General features: G+C 34.7%; 3 protein-coding genes across 5 annotated transcripts; 1 reads left to right on the forward strand and 2 right to left on the reverse strand.

Annotated features, from left to right (window-relative positions):
• Positions 1-3,141: 3,141 nt before the first annotated feature.
• LOC105156954 (uncharacterized) lies at positions 3,142-7,366 on the reverse strand. The gene is made up of 2 exons (XM_088879082.1): positions 7,227-7,366; positions 3,142-3,472 (listed from the first exon to the last, which is right to left on the reverse strand). Exon 2 carries the CDS (start codon positions 3,464-3,466, stop codon positions 3,173-3,175), a length of 294 nt encoding a protein of 97 aa, XP_088735208.1. The 5' UTR covers positions 3,467-3,472; positions 7,227-7,366; the 3' UTR covers positions 3,142-3,172.
• Positions 4,026-7,367, reverse strand: LOC105156952 (uncharacterized). 2 transcript variants are annotated; one of them, XM_088879080.1, is made up of 2 exons: positions 7,227-7,367; positions 4,026-6,523 (listed from the first exon to the last, which is right to left on the reverse strand). In XM_088879080.1, exon 2 carries the CDS (start codon positions 6,081-6,083, stop codon positions 4,182-4,184), a length of 1,902 nt encoding a protein of 633 aa, XP_088735206.1. In that variant the 5' UTR covers positions 6,084-6,523; positions 7,227-7,367; the 3' UTR covers positions 4,026-4,181. The 2 variants fall into 2 exon arrangements, with proteins under 2 accessions (XP_088735206.1, XP_088735207.1); XM_088879081.1 differs by lacking the exon at positions 7,227-7,367 and adding an exon at positions 7,012-7,220 and having other exon boundaries at positions 4,026-6,275.
• Positions 7,368-7,601: 234 nt separating this feature from the next.
• LOC105156955 (protein arginine N-methyltransferase 1.5-like) lies at positions 7,602-13,483 on the forward strand. 2 transcript variants are annotated; one of them, XM_020692873.2, is made up of 10 exons: positions 7,602-8,139; positions 8,454-8,574; positions 9,452-9,570; positions 9,889-9,998; positions 10,176-10,262; positions 10,390-10,455; positions 10,863-10,954; positions 11,041-11,116; positions 11,709-11,789; positions 13,119-13,482. In XM_020692873.2, the coding sequence occupies exons 3-8, from the start codon at positions 9,483-9,485 to the stop codon at positions 11,072-11,074; spliced, it is 477 nt and encodes a 158-aa protein (XP_020548532.1). In that variant the 5' UTR covers positions 7,602-8,139; positions 8,454-8,574; positions 9,452-9,482; the 3' UTR covers positions 11,075-11,116; positions 11,709-11,789; positions 13,119-13,482. The 2 variants fall into 2 exon arrangements, with proteins under 2 accessions (XP_020548532.1, XP_020548533.1); XM_020692874.2 differs by lacking the exon at positions 8,454-8,574 and having other exon boundaries at positions 13,119-13,483.
• The last annotated feature ends 6,608 nt before the right edge of the window (positions 13,484-20,091 follow it).

The raw sequence follows: 20,091 nt of genomic DNA on the forward strand, positions 1-20,091 counted from the left end.
ATTTTACAAAAGACAGAAGGTATTAAGGTAATTCAGTCTAACCCCAAGAATGTAAATATAATTTACCCTCTAATTTTTTAAACATAAAAACTTACAAAAAGTAGCTATTAATCTTGTATATATATATTAATAAAATATAAATTGTATTTTATTAAATTTTTTTATAGAGTTAAATACAATTTACCTCGAACTATTTTTAAAGTAGCATTTATATCCCTAAGCTAATAAATATAATACTTATCCTCCTATCACTAAATATTAGATAATATTGCCCTTATATTGGATATGTATACATTTGTAGTTTAAATAATTTTTTAACATTTTTCATTTAAAAATTCAATAATTTTTTTAAAATAAAAAATATATATTTTTATTACAATAAAGTAAAATATAATTAATAAATTAAATAGTTCGAACTTGATTATAATTTATAGACTCAAAGTTAAGTAATTAATGAGTGAAATAAATATACAAAAAGCTTTTATGTAAAATATTTTATTAAATTTGATGTGTATAAAATTAGGTTGGCCCAAAAAGGCCTAAACGATCCAAAAAGAAGAAAGAAATGAGAGGTCCGTAACATCCTAAGAGACCCAAGTCATGAGAGGCCCAAATCATTTGAGGGCCGAAAAACACTTGATAGGTGGCCTTAGCAGGTGCCCCCTAGAAAGTAGAGAGGTGGACGGCCTTGACGAGTGCCCCTTAGAAAATAGATTAGGAAAGGAAGGAGCGTGAAGCATCCCCTACTCGCACTATGATCAAAGCCCAACAAATATTCGGTTGAAAAAGCCCACACACATGGCAACCCACTTTCCTATGTGGCATCTGGTCAACAGCTATATTGGACCACATCAGCCCTAGGAGGACCCCCCTGGCCGCTGAGAGTCCTTATTGACGAGGAAGGTACCCCAAAACCCTAGACTCATTGGCAGCTTAGACTCCCTAGCAGTGAGGAGTTCTTGCTGATGAAGAGTCCCCTCAAACTCGGAGATAGAATTCAAAAATATTTCTAACAGAAGATAAGATCAAATTATAGCTTATCCAAACGACATTCAGCTACTTTTTCCGAAATTAAGGAATCGTGCACAGTCCTATCGGAAGAGGCACCCCCCAATAAATACAAGTTTGCTCTTCCATGCTCAGGGCACTTCCAAACACCTTTATGAGACCCTCTAACGTCTCTCACATATCTCTTGCTCTCTAAATCATCCCTCTCTTTCTACAAGCACATTATCATGTGTTCTTGTATTTTTTACCGACTTTATTCACCATATCTGAATTTTAATTACATTTATTTACTTTTTGGCTTTATTCCATCTCAAATCTAATACTAACTTGGGTGTTGGAGTGCTAACACCTTTTTTGCAGGTCCCCCCTTTAGGATTTTATTCGCTTCGGCCTAAACTTTGAGTATAGTATTGAACCCGTGCGTTTTTTGAACATATCAAAATTGATAATAGAATTAAGTAATTAACTATTTAATTTTTTAGATAAAGTTGAGTATTACATATTCGTTTTGGTTCATTTTTGAGGAACTATTGGTACATAGCACACTTGATGTGTGTAAAAATATTTAAAGATAATAAATAATTAATATTTTTATGAAAAAATTGGTTATCAATCATGGGATGATGGCTTCAAAAATATTAAAGTCCAAAAAGTTGAGAAAGTTTCAGGGGAATTTATTAATTTATTAAAAAAATATTAAAATGACATTTATGACCAAATTTTATTGAAGGGAATTAATGAGTTAAAGAGTGAATTTAGATATTCAAAATTAGTACGACAATAGAGTTCTCTTTTATAATAACTAGTAGTCCACATACACGCAATTCGTGAACAAATAAAAAAAAAGTATGGCAAAAATATCAATATACATTAATCAATGTGTTTAATTTATGTACTTTGGTCAATTTTAATAGATAGTCATGCGTGCGATTTAGCAGGGGTTCAAAATTCTTAGATCTTGATATTGAATTTGGGCTAATTGAGCAAAAACTCTTGAGAAAGAGGACCTGCAAAACAAAGGGTTAACACTCCGATACTTAAGTTAGTATCGAGTTTAAGAATAGATAAATATAAAAATAAATTATGACAAAAAATTATGCTAAAAGTGAGAATTTTTCGTATGTAAAAGTACGAAATTAGAGTAGTAAAGTAGCAGCAAGAGGAGTTCTCAAGTGTGGAAGGGGTTACTTATTTTTAGTTTATATTTTTTTTTCTCTTTCTCCTTCAAATATTCTCCGTTAAATTTTTTTATTTGTTATCACAATTATTTTTAGATTATATTTTCCTACAATAATGTTTTTATTATTGTAATTTTTTTGTGCATATGCATTGAATATGCCACATTCAATTAGAGCTCAGACAAACAACCCTCCTATATTAAATGAGCAAATTATCCCCTAAGAAAAAAATATATCAGTTTGTCTATGAGATAAATTGCTTCATTTGAATATGGAGTATTTACTCTTTTACAATATCACAATGGAGTAAATTGTATTAAACTCATTATTCAAATCATAAGGTGCAATTATGTCCGATCAATCATTTTAAGGGGTAAGTGTTTTACTAGTTTAAGGGGTAAATGAAACCTCAATAATAGTTGAGGAGTGCCCCAAAGTGTATTTAACCGATTTTATATTATTATTTTGATTTAAATAACATAATATTTATATATATATATGTATATATTGATGAATATTTTATAACATTCATACACAATAAATTTAAAAGATGATTTGCTTAACTAACCTAAATAAGTCGTTCGACCAAGAGGGTGTTTGAGTGAGCTTATAAATCTTTCTGATCATGTTATAAAATATTTGAAAGCTTATTCAAAATACTTCATTACTTTTTTTTTCCGAAAAAAACCTTATAAGTTCTAGAAATAAGATGTATGTTGTCTTATTTCTTAATCAATTAAAAAATATGAACAATTCTTGCATTTGTTTTTATATAATCAATTAAAAAATATGAACAATTTTGCTATTGTTTTTAAAAATAAAAATAAAAAACAAGAAAGAACACCAGAATCTCTTTTTTCATTCGAAAATGAGATAACTTTACTTTCTTGATGTATTTAAATTTAGGATAAATTACATGGGACTCTCCTAAACTTTATCATAATTATAAATACCCTTTATTGTTTAAAAAATATATAGATATTCCACTAAATTAAAAACATACCAGTGGTGACCTTCCTCCGGATACAGAGACTAAATAGGGAAACGCTAAGGAAGACCCACAAAAGTGCTAAGTTTAACATAAGGAGACCGGAAACCAACTCAGTGAACATTGTCGTAGTCTTGGCAATCTGTCCAATGCTTTCAGCCATCTGCCGCTTTGCCCGGAAGTGATACACTTTACCGACTTGGTGAATCTTGGTCATCATCACATTCATCAGTCGGCCGCTTTGAGTCACATATGATATCCATTGCATCTGAGGGTGAATTCCTTTCTTCATCTTTCCCTAACGAAAATTTAAAATCAAACACAAGCTACTAATCTCACAAATTCAGAAGACCAAACTTGTGAATCCCATTTATTTACTCTCATCATTTCTGTCGCCAGATGGGTCTTAAATTGCTCAAATTTTACCAAACTTAATTGACATGGAATCATTGCTGAATGGGAGTACAGTAGCATGAGAGAAATGCTGCATTTCGGTAAATTCTACATTGCTCAAACTTCAACCAACTTAATCTATACTATTATAAAGAAAAGGGGTCTTATAGATACAAAAGGATAGTTTTCATACCACTTTCACCAAAGTTTTTAAATGCCAAAAGTCCCCATCCATTGATAGACCTTTTTAACTTCTCAACTCATATTGAATTAACTATTTAATCACTTACTTTAAGGCCATGTTTACTTGATGGGACAGGATATACCTACTGGGATTGATTTGTGACAACAAAGTGGATTGTCCCAAATGGGACAGACTACACATACATTTACTAGGGCATATACAATCTACAATATATCCGTCGAAACGTGTTTACATCTCGGATTAAATGGGTTCATTTAACTGTGAAATTACTTTCTTATACCCTTGAATTTGGAATATTATTCTCGTCTTGAATTTACACTTGTATGAATCAAACTGCAATTTCTCACAAGGTAACAACTGCTCTAGACTTGATCTGCATTCACGAATCACTGCAGAATTATCATCTACATTATACAGGGGACTGTGTAAAAGAAAGTTTTGTATAATCCAGACCTAAATTCCATAAATGATCACGACACTTCTGAGCTGATGCAAAGTATGCCATCTCCTGGTACCCTCTATCTAGTACCTTATATATGAATGCATTTGGCAGTATCCCCATCTTCACCATATCTGCTTTCAGCATCATCACAGGGAGCACATGCTTAGCTCCAAAGTGCGCTTGGATAATAGCAGCATAATCAGACACTTCTGGCTGTAACCCACTGCTTCGCATGTCCGAGAAAAACTTACTGGCTTTAAAAGTTTGACCATTTTTGCACAAACCATTGATTAAGATTGAATATGTAATGTTATTGAGGGAACGGTAGCCCATATGATTACTATCCACCTGACCTGTTTCAGCAGAAAATTCAGGTGTAGTTTGTTCCAAGAAAAAATTGATTGCATTATTTATTTGTCCATCTTTGCACAACCCATCAATCACAGAACTAATCGTGAAAATATTCGGAGCTATACCAGCATCCATCATTTCTTTGTGCAACTGAAGAGCTGCATCAGTGTAACCATTTTTGAAGTGGCCATCAATCAAAGCACTATAAGCGACTACATCAGGCTTGTAACCTTTAATTGTCATTTCATTATAAAGTCCCATAGCAGCCGCCAACTGCCCTGCTTTGCAATAGCCATTTATCAGTGTACAAAATGTAGCGATATCAAGTTGCAAGCCCTTCTCTATCATTTGAGAAGAAATTTCCACTACCTTTTCCATGCTTCCTTTCTTACAATACCCATCAATCAGCGTATTGAATATGACAGAGTTCAGCATCAATCCTTCCTTGTTCATCTTGCAAAATAAATTCTCTGCTTCCTCAACTCTACCAATTCTACAATAGCCCTTCATAAGTATTCCATACGTGACAACATCTGGCAAAATACCAAATATCTCCATCTCCAGATGCATGTCCATAGCAGCAGATAGATCACCGGCCTCACAGAAGCCATCCATTAAGCAATTATATATATAGACATTAGGAATGACATTCAATTTCACCATATGCACAAAATAGCTCCTAAAAGCGACAAGCTCACCTTTCTTGCAAAGCAAATATATTAGAATGCTATAGGTAATAACATTTGGCAGCACTCCTTGATCCAACTTTTCATAATAAACCCTGCGAGCTTTTTCAACACTCGCCATCTTAGCATAACCATCTATTAGAGTATTGTAAGTGTAGAGGTTAGGCACCACTCCATACTCTCGCATCCTTGTGAAAATTTTTTCTGCTTCCAACATATTATTCTCTATGCATAGTCCATGTATAAGGGTCGTATAAATCACAACCGTCGGTTTTAATCCCCTCTCAATCATCTCTTCAAGCAACAATCTAGCCTTCACAATATCCCCTCGATCACAAGAAGCACCTATTAGTATTCCATAAGTCACCGAGCTAGGCAATAAACCATTTAAAGCCATGTCCTTGTAAACTTCCCACATCAGTTCAACACGACCCGTCTTCAGAATCCCATTCAAAAGCGCATTGCATGTCTGGACTGCAGGCAATTTCCCCATTTTGCGGTACACCCAATACCCATCATCAGCGAGATCCCTTTCGCACAAAGCACCAATCAGCACTCCAAACACATTTGGACTACACCCCGATGTCTGAACATGCTTAAGCGCATTGAAAATCGAGGAACACACTTTGTGGGGCTTCCGGGTTCTCCTCAAAATCTCGATTAGGCCTTCTATCAAACACCTGGCCTTCACATACAACTTTGCCTCGGTTAAAAGATAAACGATGGCTGAATGGAGTTTTAAAGTTTTCGCAGGGTTCACATTTCTCGAAGCTGAGTTGAAAATCCTCAACGCCTGTTGTGGGTTTGGGGAGTTGAGTATTGCAGCAGCCATATTTGAGAGATGTGGAGATGAAGGTGCTGAAGGAAATGATGGGGTTGCAGAAGAACATAAGAAAGCTAATGACTTCTTTCGGTTGCAAAAGGGTTTCACTCATGGAGGAGAAAACTTCATCATTGCTCCGGCGATCCCCAGATTTCTTGCTTCTTGCTTCCCATTAACTACAAGCTGCTTCGACTCTTCCTCCTTCCATGAAGAGAACAACTCAGTGATTTGGCACAAGATTGGGGGTGAAGTAGCAGAAAAGTGGGGCTTAACACGATTGGAAATATTATTTGACACAACCAAAGGGGTAAATTAGGGAAAGAAGAATGAAGGAGTCTTCCAAACTGAACGGGATAATTTAATCCCACCATTGGAGGCCGGATTTTAATCCAGCAAATATTGCAGCATAGTACTGGGCCTTGTTAAAAGGACCGGGCTATGCAAAAATTCTGTAAACAAACCATCAGTATAGATAAGGCCAGATATCCATGCTAATACTACCTGTAAACACTGCCTAAGAAAATTAATTCCATGCAGTTACTGCACACAGATTAAATTTACTCACTTTTGTTTAATTTTATTATTAACGAAATTAAAAATAACATATTACAATTTATTTTGCATGTAAATATAATCGTTGCTACTATAATATACATTGTACGAAGTTTCAACTTTTAATCGTCCACGGTGTCTAGTTCTTCATAATGGTTACTGAATCGGAACACTATACTTAGAGAAATATCTCAGAATCTGGGGGGTAAGAACTATTTCAGCTGAGACCAAATCCTTTGGAGCATTTTATCAAACACAAAAATCAAATTTAAATGAGAAAATTTCCAAAACCCGTCCAATTAATCATACCAGACAATTACCAGAAATCTTCAATATCAAAGTAATGAGGATTCAAGCAAAAAAGTTACTCGAGGATAGCACTCACCGAACAAACTTTTTTCCATTGTCCAAACAAATTCAAGCACAACTTCAATAATGCTGAAGCCAATCTAGAAAGCCTAAAACACCAACCCACATCACAACTCCTAAATCTAGCTCGAAACTTCACTCCATTGCCGCAAACAGCCACAAGCAACTAAAGGAGTGCAAATTGAAACTCAAGAAAACAGAAAGAAAAGGATGAAGACAAAGAAAACCAACCTTTTTTGACTCCTCAAGTCCCTCGAGCGACCGGGCTTAGGTTTTCCACGAACAATTATATTAACGCGGTGCAGCCGGCGGCCTAACTCTATAGAGTCTGTAGATTTTTTATATTGAAATTCTTTTAAGTTAGAATAAGATTTTGAGAAAAGTTAGCAGAAATTGAGACATTGATCGACGCCTTCTTTCATTTCATTTGGTCTCGGCTGTTAAGAGGGAGGGGGGGGGGGGGGAGGAGAATATTTTTGTTTTGGGCCTTTTTGTCTAGTGCAGGATCCTTTTGAGCTTGTATATAATATCTCGTTTGGTTTTGTTTTTATTTTTATTTTTATTTTACAGCATATCTAATGAGATGAACATATTTTAATTATTTTTGTACGAGAAATGAGAATATATTTCAATGATATATTTTTTAATTTAGGTATTTAAAATATTATTTTTATTTCGTAGAAAGTCAACACGATATAAAATCATGTTATTGTCATGTCCTAACTAAAGACATAGGTAATGATGGGGTTTAGAATGATGGTTCGAGAAGTGTACTTTTAGTAGATTGGGACTGCAAAATTGCATATATCAGTCCGATAGTCCAAATCCTTATTTGGGGTTGTTTGAGTGATAAGTCTTCTTCCTTATTCCAATTATGTTGCTTTCATACATTATGTTTTTAAATAACTTCCTTCTTGCAGACCATATCATAATGGACGCTAGAGGACGCGAGCCCATATATCAGTCCCATAGTCCAAATCTTGTAGGTTCGACTGCTATCGAGGTCGCTGCTATTGAGGTTGCCAGTGGAGATATTGATTCCACAGCTGGAAACCAAGCTCCTTGGGCTGTTCTGACGCTTGTGTTGTGCTCTCTGCATTGCTTGTCGTACATTACTGTCCGCGGTCTGTTTGGAGTGTGTTAGGTTGGTGTTTTGGTTCCAGGAAAAGTCAGAAATCAAAGTATTGATTGTTTCTTGACTTTACATGAATAAAATTTCTAGAAGAATTGGAGTCTCTAAGTAGGCAAAACCTTTGATGGCTTCGTTTTGCATTTTTTTCTTTTCTAAATATAGACTGCTAATCCACTGCATGTTTCTCCATTAACTGCCTTGATTTCTTCTTACAAGTTGTTCGTTAGATACTTATTGTTGGTGTACTTTTTGGGTTGAGAAGATTGCTTCTCTGATATTTTGTATATGCTTTTTCATTAGCTACTTATGTTGTTTGTATATGGCAGCTGACTTGTGTGCATGGCCTGCATTGAGAAGTTGGTTGTTACTAAGCAGTCATTGTGATATATGCCTCTCCATGGTGATCAATTAGCCAATCACACATATTTTTCTGTGTGTGAATGCTCAGTAAGTCACCTATAGTTTCATGCGCTCAATGGCCTCTAGTTACATGTATGTGGTGTATGATCTTGTCACTTTTATCTTGTAGGCTGCTAACCCTAAATATATTCTCTTTTATGTATGTTTGAGTGTGGAGTTCCAAATGTTTTAGATAAATGTAAGAATTTAGTGTCTTCTTGCTTTCCCTCTGGCATTCACATACATTTTATCTACATGCATGATTTATCAAGTGATCATGAAAAACTCCTGTAACAGGAATTGTGAGAGGAAATCAACAATTGGATATTGCTTCCATTATAGGACTGCTTAGTTGCTAGATTTTTTAACAACAGGTTTTTTGTCTCATGTATTTGAAAAATTGTTCTGCATGTGGTGGCCAATTAGCCAGCCATACATCAGCTGGATGGCTGTTATATCTGTGTGAATGGTCAGTAGGCTCACCTAGATCATTATGTTGATAACCTCCTATTCAAGAGACTGTAAGATTCTCGTTGTGGTTATTAGCTCCATCTAACTCTTACAGAACTATATTTTTACTCTGTATTGGTAGATAGTGAATTAATGTTAGGCTCACCTAGATCATTATGTTGATAACCTCCTATTCGAGAGACTTTAAGATTCTCGCTGTGGTTATTAACTCCATCTAACTCTTACAGAACTATACTTTTACTCTGTATTGGTAGATAGTGAATTAATGTTAAGAAGTTGTGTATAGATTCTACTGGGACAAAAATAATTTCATAGTCACAATTTATTATGAGTTTGGACCATAACGTACAAAAACTAACATTGTGGGTTGTGGCAGCTTTGACTTATGAAAAGAATGAAATGTAAAAATTGCCATTTCAAGCAACCTGCCTTATTTATAAGTTTTATGATGCAGATGGATCCTAATTATAGGCCTAGTCAAGTGGATGAGGACACTAATCAGATCACGTGCTCTGCCATTTGCTGGTTCAGACTTGGTTCTAAGCCCTTCACAGTGGAGCAGGCATGTTGTTGGTTTGTACCTCTTCCTGACTACTATTATTCCTTTATATCTTGTTGAAAATCCTAATTTATGTAATTAGGTCTCCTTATAATTTTGTCCTTTTAGATCTTTTGTAGTTAACTGGCCTATGTGTAACATTTTTGCTTTATTTGATAATCAGATACAGTAGGATTTACTTATTAATGATCTCTTAGGATGTAAGATTTCTGGAGGTGTTCATTTTAAATCCATTCTTGATAATCTGCATCATTGGCTAATTTGGTGAATAGAGATAATCAGTTGCCAATCGCTTAGTTGGAAAACTCCGTTGACTAACATCACTTATATAGGCAAAATTAGCTCTTGGATTGACTTGGAGTCTGAAGATGCGACACTCTGGAAGGATTCTGAAATTGCATTGAAACAAGAATTAGCCTGGGCTTCTCATCTCTCTTTGCAGGTGAATTACCATATTGGAGTACTGTTACCTTGTTCTGGGTCCACATTTCCATCCCATGATGAGAGTATCGTATTTCACCTCATACTCATCATGCATGTTTTTCAGAATTTTCTTTCATGCTTGTGATCTAGTCACTGTTGTTTTTGCTCCTTAAGAAGCCGAGATTTTCATTTGCAGGCTTGTCTGCCTACACCTAAGGGAACCTCTTGCACTAATTATGCAAAATGTTTGAATAAGATTTTGCAGAACTTAGGCAGCATGCAGGTAACTTTGAACCATTTCCATATAGTAATATCATTACTGCTTATTGATTTCTATTGCTGGTTAATTGTTTCATGTACTTTATACATTCCCTTTCCCTTTTTTCTTATTATTTACTTCTGTATTAAAGTTGTGGCTTAGGATTCCAGTGGAGAAGTCTGAGAATGACGAAGAGGCCAGGAACCCAGAATATATGGTGAGTAAAGTTCATTCCTGCCATTTGACATGTTCATCACATTGTCCTCCAATTTGAAAGTCGCTTGTTTTTATCATTTGGCATGGCTGATTTCTAATTGACCAGATCAGATCAATTTAGATCTTTCTGTCTTCTTATTCAGTATTTTGTTCATTGCTCTTTTGCTATTAAAATCTGAATCTTTGTCTTTTGGCCTTGAGCAATTAAGTTAATGGTGACATTTGTTGTTTGATAAGCTAGAATGACAGCAAAATGTTTAAGAATCTGTCATCTAATTATATGCTTTTTCCCATGTTTCTGTCTCTTATTGTTGATTATATTTCATCATACTTAGCTCATTTATCGTTTCCCATGTAGACTCTTTTAACTTAAGCTTACTCTCATGTCCCCTTTTATTTTCCATATAGGGTGAAGGGCATACTGATTCATGGGAATTATGGAATTCCTTGCGATTTCTTTGTGAACACCATAGCCGGCTTGCAGTTGCACTTGATATTTTGTGAGCTTAAAATATTATGAGTGCAAGTTGTAGTTTATTGTTTATATACTTTGCTGTCTTAAAACCTTTTTCTTTTTGTTGACTAGGTACTCATTACCTTCAGCTTCTTCAGTTGGATGATGGTTTGGTGAACCTGTTCGGGCAGCCATAGTAAATACAAATGTAAGATTAAGTAGTACTTTTGTAGCCAGTGTTATTACTTGATGATGGATGTACTGTAGCAAATAGTATTGCGGCCGCTTTTAGTGCTGACAATGAGGAAGGTGCGCACATAGAGGAGTTCATGAAAAGATAATATAGATAATAAAGAAACTTTGCTACTTTATAACTTATAACCTGTGTGTGAAATGGATGCAGCTGCCTGTCTGATAATCCTTAGGTTGTTGCTAATCTTCTTTAGAGAGTAAGTCAAATTCTGTGGTAGTATGCAATTCCTTAAAGATTGCCTACATTCAGGTTTTCAATTTCGTTGTTACTAGTAACATATCCCTAAGCAAACATAAGAAAGACCTTGAACAAGAAAACTCCCTACAGTGCTTTATATTCTGTTGACATCTCGGTGACATCTCTATAAAGACTAGCTGAAGAAGTTATTTGACAAATCATCGGTATCTACTGCATATTAAGTTACTACTTTACACCTTATAAGCTGATATGCATTCAACTTTAGCAATAAATATGATAGGTGTATATCCATATTCAGGTGTAAGTTTTTCATCATTTTTCTCACTGCTTTGAACTGCTGTGTTGCCAGTCTTTTCTAACAAATGCACGGGGCTATCCTTGTCTGTCGAAGCGCCACCAAAGAACTGCATTTTTCGATCACTCAATTCAGGTAGTTTTATGACACATGGTGTTTTGCAATTCAATACATGCGGTTCGAATTTGCAATGCCAACATAAAAAATGATTACTTTGATGATTTTTTATTGCGACTCTGTTAGTTTGATCTTTTTCCCCTACTGTCCAGTTTTCTTCTATGGCTTCGTTTTGCATTTTTTTCTTTTCTAAATATAGACTGCTAATCCACTGCATGTTTCTCCAATAACTGCCTTGATTTCTTCTTACAAGTTGTCGTTAGATACTTATTGTTGGTGTACTTTTGGGTCGAGAAGATTGCTTCTCTGATATTTTGTATATGCTTCTTCATTAGCTACTTGTGTTGTTTGTATATGGCGACTGACTTGTGTGCATGGCCTGTGTTGAGAAGTTGGTTGTTACTAAGCAATCATTGTGATATATACCTCTCTTATGCCTGTAGTCATGGTGATTAATTAGCCAATCACACAAATTTTTCTGTGTGTGAATGGTCAATAAATCACCTATAGCTTCATGTGCTCAATGGCCTCTAGTTACATGTATGTGGTGCATGATCTTGTCACTTTATCTTGTAGGCTGTTGGCCCTAAATTTATTCTCCCTTATGTATGTTCGAGTGTGGAGTTCCAAATGTTTTAGATAAGTGTAAAAATTTAGCGTCTTCTTGGTTTCCTCTGGCATATACATGCATGATGTATCAAGTAAAACTCCTGTAACAGGAATTGGGAGAGGAAATCAACAATTGGATATTGCTTCCATTATAGGACTGCCTAGTTGCTTGATTTTTTAACAACAGGTTTCTTGTCTCATGTATTTGAAAAATGGTTATGCATGTAGTGGCCAATTAGCCAGTCATACATCAGCTAGGTGGCTGGTTATATCTGTGTGAATGGTCAGTAGCTCACCTAGATCATTATTAACTACATCTAACTCTTGTAGGAACTACATTTTTACTTTGTATTGGTAGATAGTGAATTAATGTTAAGAATTTGTGTATTCTTGTATAGATGCAATTGGGACAAGCAAATAATGTCGTAGTCAGAATTTATTATGAGTTTGGACCATAACGTACAAAAACCAACATTCTGCATTCTATGTTGTGGTAGGAAGTGAATTATTTATATATATGTTATCAATGTTGCTGATAGGATCCATACCATCATTTGTTGGTTTTTATTTTAATTTGGGACTCCATGGGAAGAATACAGATTTGTTTTTCTTTTCACTGTGATTGGTTGTGGAGTGTCGTTCAAGTTAACCATGAAGCAGCTTTGACTTATTAAAAGAATGAAATGTAAAAATTTCCATTTCAAGCAACCTGCCTTATTTATAAGTTTCATGATGCAGATGGATCCTAATTATAAGCCGATGTGAAGGAGGCCCATGCAAAACAAATGGGGAGCTTCAAAAGGCATGATATATGATGATGTTGATATCCAGAAAACGCAAGGAAGAAGAAAATTTCTGCTGTCAATTCACTAGAACATCTTGCAGCAGATGAATAAAAATTTGAGTAAGTTCAAAGATTTGTAGGCTCCAACCCACGAAGCATATACAATGTACATTTGATGCAGCCAGACTTTTCAATGGATGTCAGAAAGACACTGAAACTCATTCCCTCTCTACCAAAAACAGAGAGGAAAAACAAAAGAAATTGGGAATGTTACCAAATCAAAAATCAACAATGGAACTAGGTATAATCAGCTCTGAACCTTTTCTGAGGATGTTTGAAATTCTCAATGTCATTCAAAGGAGCTCCATAGTCTAGGCCAGAGGCATTGTCTGGGTCCTGAAAGGTCATAGGTAAGGAATTTAAGATGGAGAACTATGCTGTCAATTAGCAGCATAAGAAACAAAACCACTGGCTAGGACATAATAACTCTGGACATATAACAGAGGAAACCTTATCGACAGCAAGATAAAAACTCTGCAGGAAACTGACTAATTAAGAAGCATATACAAATAACACAGAAGCAACCTTCACAACTCAACTACAACCACAATGAGCATCTAATGAACAACTCGTTAGAAGAGACATCCAAACCATGATACACAAGTGAAATTATTCTGTAAGTTAGCAGCATAAGAAACAAAACAACTGTCTAGGACATGTAACAAAGAAAAACCTTGCGGTCATTATATAAGAAACAAGGTAAAAAACACTGCAAGAAACTGGCAACAAAGAAGCATATAAAAAATAATAGAGAAGCAATCTTCTCGACTCAAACGCACAACAATGACTATCTAATTAACAGCTGGTTAGAAGAGCCATGTGAACCATGACTTATAACACCGTGTTGTGAATTAGCAGTATAAGAAAACCAAACCACTGTTCAGGACATAAAACAGACAAAGCCTTGTGGCCGTTAAATAAGAAATAAAGTTAAAATTCTACAACTGGCTAATGAAGAAGCATATACAAAATATCAGAGAAGCAATCTTTTCGACCCAAAAGTACACCAATAATAAGTATCTAAGGAACAACTTTGTAAGAATAAATCAAGGCAACTAAATGGAGAAACATGCAGTGGATCAACAGTCTATAGTTAGAAAAGAAAAAAATGCAAAATGAAGCCATCAAAGGTTTTGCCTACTCAGAGACTCCAATTCTTCTAGAAATTTTATTCATATAAAGTCAAGAAACAATCAATACGTTGATTTTTGACATTTCCTGAAACCAAAACACCAACCGAATACACTCCAAACAGACCGCGAACAGTAATGTACGACAAGCAATGCACAGAGCACAACACACGCGTCAGAACACAACCACAGAGAGCAATGTATAAACCAAAAAAGAACGGACAATGAAACACACGCGTCAAATTTTTATTCATCTACTGCAAGATGTTCTAGTGAATTGACAGCAGAAATTTTCTTCTTCCTTGCGTTTTCTGGATATCAACATCATCATATATCATGCCTTTTGAAGCTCCCCATTTGTTTTGCATGGGCTTCCTTCACATAGGATGAGAACTTGTTGCATGTTAATTATAGTTTTATAACTATCTTCATTTGTGTAATTTTATATATATATATATTTTTTGAAATTATAAATTTTTCCTCTTTTAAGTTTTTGCATCAAAGAGTACCTTTCTTTACACATACATTTCTAATATGAGTATACAAAGAATATTTACATTTGTATATTTGTAGAAATAGAACGTTGATGTTCGATCAAATTTAGATTACTAGCCGTTGAAATGGGGTCGGGGCTGTAAATGTTATAAATTTAGAGAGGGAGGTTTTAGTAATTCGAACGAGCCCTTACATTGTTCTGTTATTTTGTATATGCTTCTTCATTAGCCAGTTTCTTTGCAGGGTTTCTATCTTGTTTTTCTTATTTAATGACGATAAGGTTTTCTCTGTTATATGTCGTGGAGTCGCTATATTTCTTATGATGCTACGATTCACACCACAGTTCTCCATGCACCAACTTTGTTATGCATCATGGTTTAGACAACTCTTCTGACTAGTTGTTCGTTAGATACTCATTGTTGTTGTACTTTTGAGCCAAGAAGGTTCTCTGTTATTTTGCATATGCTTCTCTCTTAGTTGCTTTCTTGCAGAGCTTTTCTGTTACCTTTTTACTTATTTTGACTAATAATAATAATAAATTATAATGATGTCTACTCAATATACTAATATGTCTAATAATGATAAATAATCACAATAAAATCATATAAAGCGAGACAAATACCCACATGTCCGGTAAAATTAGAATACATGACATCAAACTTGTTCATGAAACTTTAATCTTAGAATCATTAGGCTAAGGCATTATCGGTGTTTATTAGTTCCTTATTAATGTAATAACAGTTATGCACGGGGTCCTCAGTCACACAATTTTTTAAGTGTAAGTGGAGACAAGTATAAAAAATTTTCTAATGTAAACAAAATAAATAAATAAAACAAATAGAGTTATAAAGAAAGAATCAAATTAGGAAATAGATTGTTCACTGATGTAGTCGAGGTTTTTTTGCTAAAGGATAAAATCGGGATTTTACCTCGACGCAATTGCACACCAGGTGAAATGCAATTCCCACAGACGGCGCCAATGATGTAGTCGAGGTTTTTGTGCTTAAGGATAAAATGAGAATTTTACCACGAAGCAATTGCACACCAGGTGAAATGCAATTTTCGCAAAAGGTGCAGTTTTCAAGAGAATGGTGTCTAGTCAATGAATAGTAACCCTTCTTAAAAAATTAATATTTTGGTATTTAGAATAGTGTTGAAAATTATATGGTGTATTGAGTTGTATTTGCTTAGTGTGTGTCTCACACATATCAGATTACTTTTTTACCCTTACAATTTAATATATTTTTTACTAATGTATATCATACAGCCCCCACTCTCGGATGGAATATGCACTTGCTGATGTAATATTTTGTGCGAGAGTAAACATTAAAAAAGACTAACTACAAATAATAAATGGGAGTGGGTTGGTGGTTGGGGCCTATTAATTGTCTCCCATCTACATACTTATATTTTTTCCCTTGCATTTGCTTTCATTCCATTTGCATCTCTATTTCCAAACCTCTCCACATGGCTAGCAAAGGTAACTTCCTTAGTTAAATTTTTGCTTCTATTTTCATTTGGTGCACTTGCTTAACTTTTACTTCTTTGATTGAGATGTGGAGTGGAGAGGGTGAATGTGAGAGTAGCCGATGGGTGACGACATGCCCGACGGAAGGGAGGGTAAGGCGAAGGTGGTTGGAGGCACGGGACGAGATTTCGAGCCAAGGGGGGGACGCCCCATCGTTGGGTTGAGGCGAGGCCTCGAGGAGGGGGGGGCGAGTCCCTCCCTCCCAGCCCGAGGCCGTGCCCCCCTTCCCGGCCTTGAGCTGGGGGCGCCCTCTTCAGCTTGAGGCGGCGCCTCGGGCTGGGGGGTTGGTGTTCCACCTCCGGCCCAATCCGCCACGAGCTGGGGAGGGGGGGCGAGGGCCCTCCCCCAGGTGCTTCGGTTATAGGCTTTGGTAGAGGAGAATTTTCGGACTTTGTTCCTCCTGCCGAAAAAATTTGGGATGATCTTCCTCCATATTTAGAAGGCTACTCCCCTGACTATATTGGCGCGATTATGAGTTTGTCTAAGTGTCCTTCTTTTGACTCAGGTGAGAATTTAGAGGATTTGTCTGATTTTGAGTTGAACCGGACGGAGTTTAGGCGTAGCAAACAATGTGATGACATAGCATCAGATGGGGCGGCTGGCTCCGAGCGATGTGAGACTGACGATGAGGTCGTCAGTGAGGATGAGGAGACTGATTTTTTTTTAAGGAGCTTCTAATTAAGTTTTCAACATATTATTTGTGGTAAATTACAATGAACTTATTTAAAGTTTACCATAATTATAAATATTCCCTCATTTTTTTTTAAAAAAAAAAATTACAAATACCCCATTATAAGTACCTCCAACAATGGGTTATCACAGCGAATATTTACATATACAGGCTGTCACAAGAGATTATTTATAATTTAATAAAAAAATATTTATAATTATGACAAAATTCAAGAAATGCAGTTGTAATTTATGTCATTATATTTGAATCGTATAATCTCTTTTTTCTTAGTGTTGAAGAGGGGAAGAAATTATGGTTTGCGTGGAGCAATGAATAGAGATTCGGGTACGTAAGAAGAAAAAAGGCATGAGGAGAAATGATGGAGCGTGTGAGGGTTTCCATCTACTTGGAGCTATATACAGATATGGTTGCAGGGCTCGAGGAGAAGTAGTGATGATGGTGGTATATACATACATATATATATATATACACATATACATACACACAAGAAAACACACATACACATGTGTATGTGTGTGTGTTCTTGTCTGTGGGGGATGGGGAAAAAGTATGTGATATAAGCACTTGAAAGCTCTTCCTAACATGTCTTGTTTGCTTCAAATCTTGGATGAATCAAAGCTTCCAACTATAAGCAATCATTAGCACATACATCTGTCTGAGTTTTTATTTTTCTTTTAGTTTTAAAATTATTTTTTAAAAATTCCATAAAATAGATCGATACATTTAATTATGCTGTAGACAAATTTTAAATGGTCTTAAAATTGAAAATATTCGACGCATTTAGTTTTATAAATCATGTATAATAAAAGACTAAATGTGTCGAGTTTGCATAATTTTGGGACCATTTTGAAATTTTTGTAAAAATAAAGGACTAAATATATTGAATTCTCTATCTTACTAAAAGTGTGATTTTACTTCACATACATATTATATATACACACACGCAGAACGAAACGTTATGCATAACTTATACTTTTACGATGGGTACAAATTAAAAAAAAATTGTGTATTAAATAATATTAAAACAACGCTATATTTAAAAATAAAAATGAAAAGTAAAAAAAAAATTAAATTAAAATTGGAGCGTTTGGCATAATTAAAAATTTAATAACTAATTTTTACTTATAAATAACAAAAAATAGTGGAGAAAACCTTAAAATTTTTTACTATAAATAAAATTAATTTAAGCAATTATATTCATAAATCGTAAATTAGAATATTCTTTTCCATTTATTTTCACAAGATTGTTTATATGTATACTTAAAGCTAGTGTAAATATCTCTACACATACAGAAAAATATTAGCTCAAATCTGATTCGACTGAATTTGAATTAATTATATGGCAAATATAATATATTTGGAATGTAATTAGTGTATCGTTTAGAAAAAACGATGAATTATATAACAAATATAATACACTTAATTTATAATTAATTTGATTTGACCAAATCTGATTTCGACAAAAAAATTTCATATATTAGGGGGAGAGATTATGATAAGGGGTGGGAAGAATTGTCTGCAGACCAAATAATTGCCAAAAGATAAAACTCCTAGATGCCTATTGTCAAATGATGTCAACCAATTGAGTTCAGACATGTTACATAGCACCTATTTTATTATAAATTTATTAAAATGTTACCATGTTGTAAGTTGAGAAATTTATTTATTAGTTTAATTAATTAGTCCTCTAATTTTGTTAGAATTATGAAATGGTCCTTCACATTTTTTTTATTTAGCAATTTTAATTAAGATGAAATTAATGAAAATTTTTAAAATTGGTCGGAAAATAGCATGTGCCAATTATACGTTTTGCCAAATTTAACAGGTACATGACTAGCATATATGTGCCATTTTCTGACCAGTTTGAAAAATCCAATTAAATTTATCCTAAAAATCATAAAATTAAAAAGCTGAACGATCAGTTTACGAGTTACAAGACTAAAATATCAAAAAGATATAATTACAAGACAAAAATGTAATTAAGCCCATACATACATGCCTAACATCAGTTAAGGGATAATTACACTCCCTTCCTCAAAAATTTGATGTAATTACACGTAGATCTCCTATAGTTTGAAAAATTATATTTAACACCCCTGTGTTTTGCTTTCGACTAAATAATAAGTCCCTCCATTAGTCAAAATTCATTGAATTTGTTGATATTTATAGAAAAATTGAATAAAAATTGATATTTATCATCGATTAACTTATTACTAACTTTTGGCACGCCAAACAATTTGTTTTCGACTAAACCGCTCCTATGACAGTGAAGAGGTATACCTCTTCACATTCATTAATGCATGAAGACGAATAAGGGTAATTTGATGATGAAAAGTTAATTGGGGATAAATATAGATTTTTTTTAATTTATTTTTTGTTAACATCAGTAAATTTGATGAATTTTGACGTCCCTTAGGGGACACCCTTATGGTTTGGGGCTCAACATTTCATTGTGAAAAAATTAGGTTCAAAACCCATTGAGAGCGTGTGCGAGTGGGCTTGTGCGTGGGATATAAAAAGAATGGATGAATTTTGACTAACGGTGGGATTTTCTTATTAATGAAAGTAAACTTAAAAAATATTGAATGTAATTTTTCAAACTATAGGGGGTCTACATGTAATTATCTCATTAGTTAATTACTTAGGGGCAAAAGTGCAATTACTAAAAGTGGTAGGGCACCATTCGTGCATGCAAAATATATACTTGTGCGCATGGTATAGTAGGTATCACAAATGTGCTTCTCTTATTGCTCAAAATTACACACAAAACATGTGTATGTGTATATGTATATATACGACATGTGCGCGTGCAAGCATGTATGGCGGCTAAAAGTCAGTTATAACCCTCTCAAAGTGTCACCCTATGTGTTCCTTGGTGGGGACTTTGTGTTTGCAAATTTGGTTCATGTGTTTAGAGTAGCTATGGCCCTTGCTTGCCATGGATGTAGGGCACATATATACTTCCATCATGTGTAGTTTCATCACAATTTGTCGGCCCATGTTCTTGGGGAAAGGGGTAATGG

The sequence above is a fragment of the Sesamum indicum genome, linkage group LG3 (assembly GCF_026168435.1).
Source record: "Sesamum indicum cultivar Baizhima isolate 11 linkage group LG3, ASM2616843v1, whole genome shotgun sequence".
NCBI lineage: Eukaryota > Viridiplantae > Streptophyta > Magnoliopsida > Lamiales > Pedaliaceae > Sesamum > Sesamum indicum.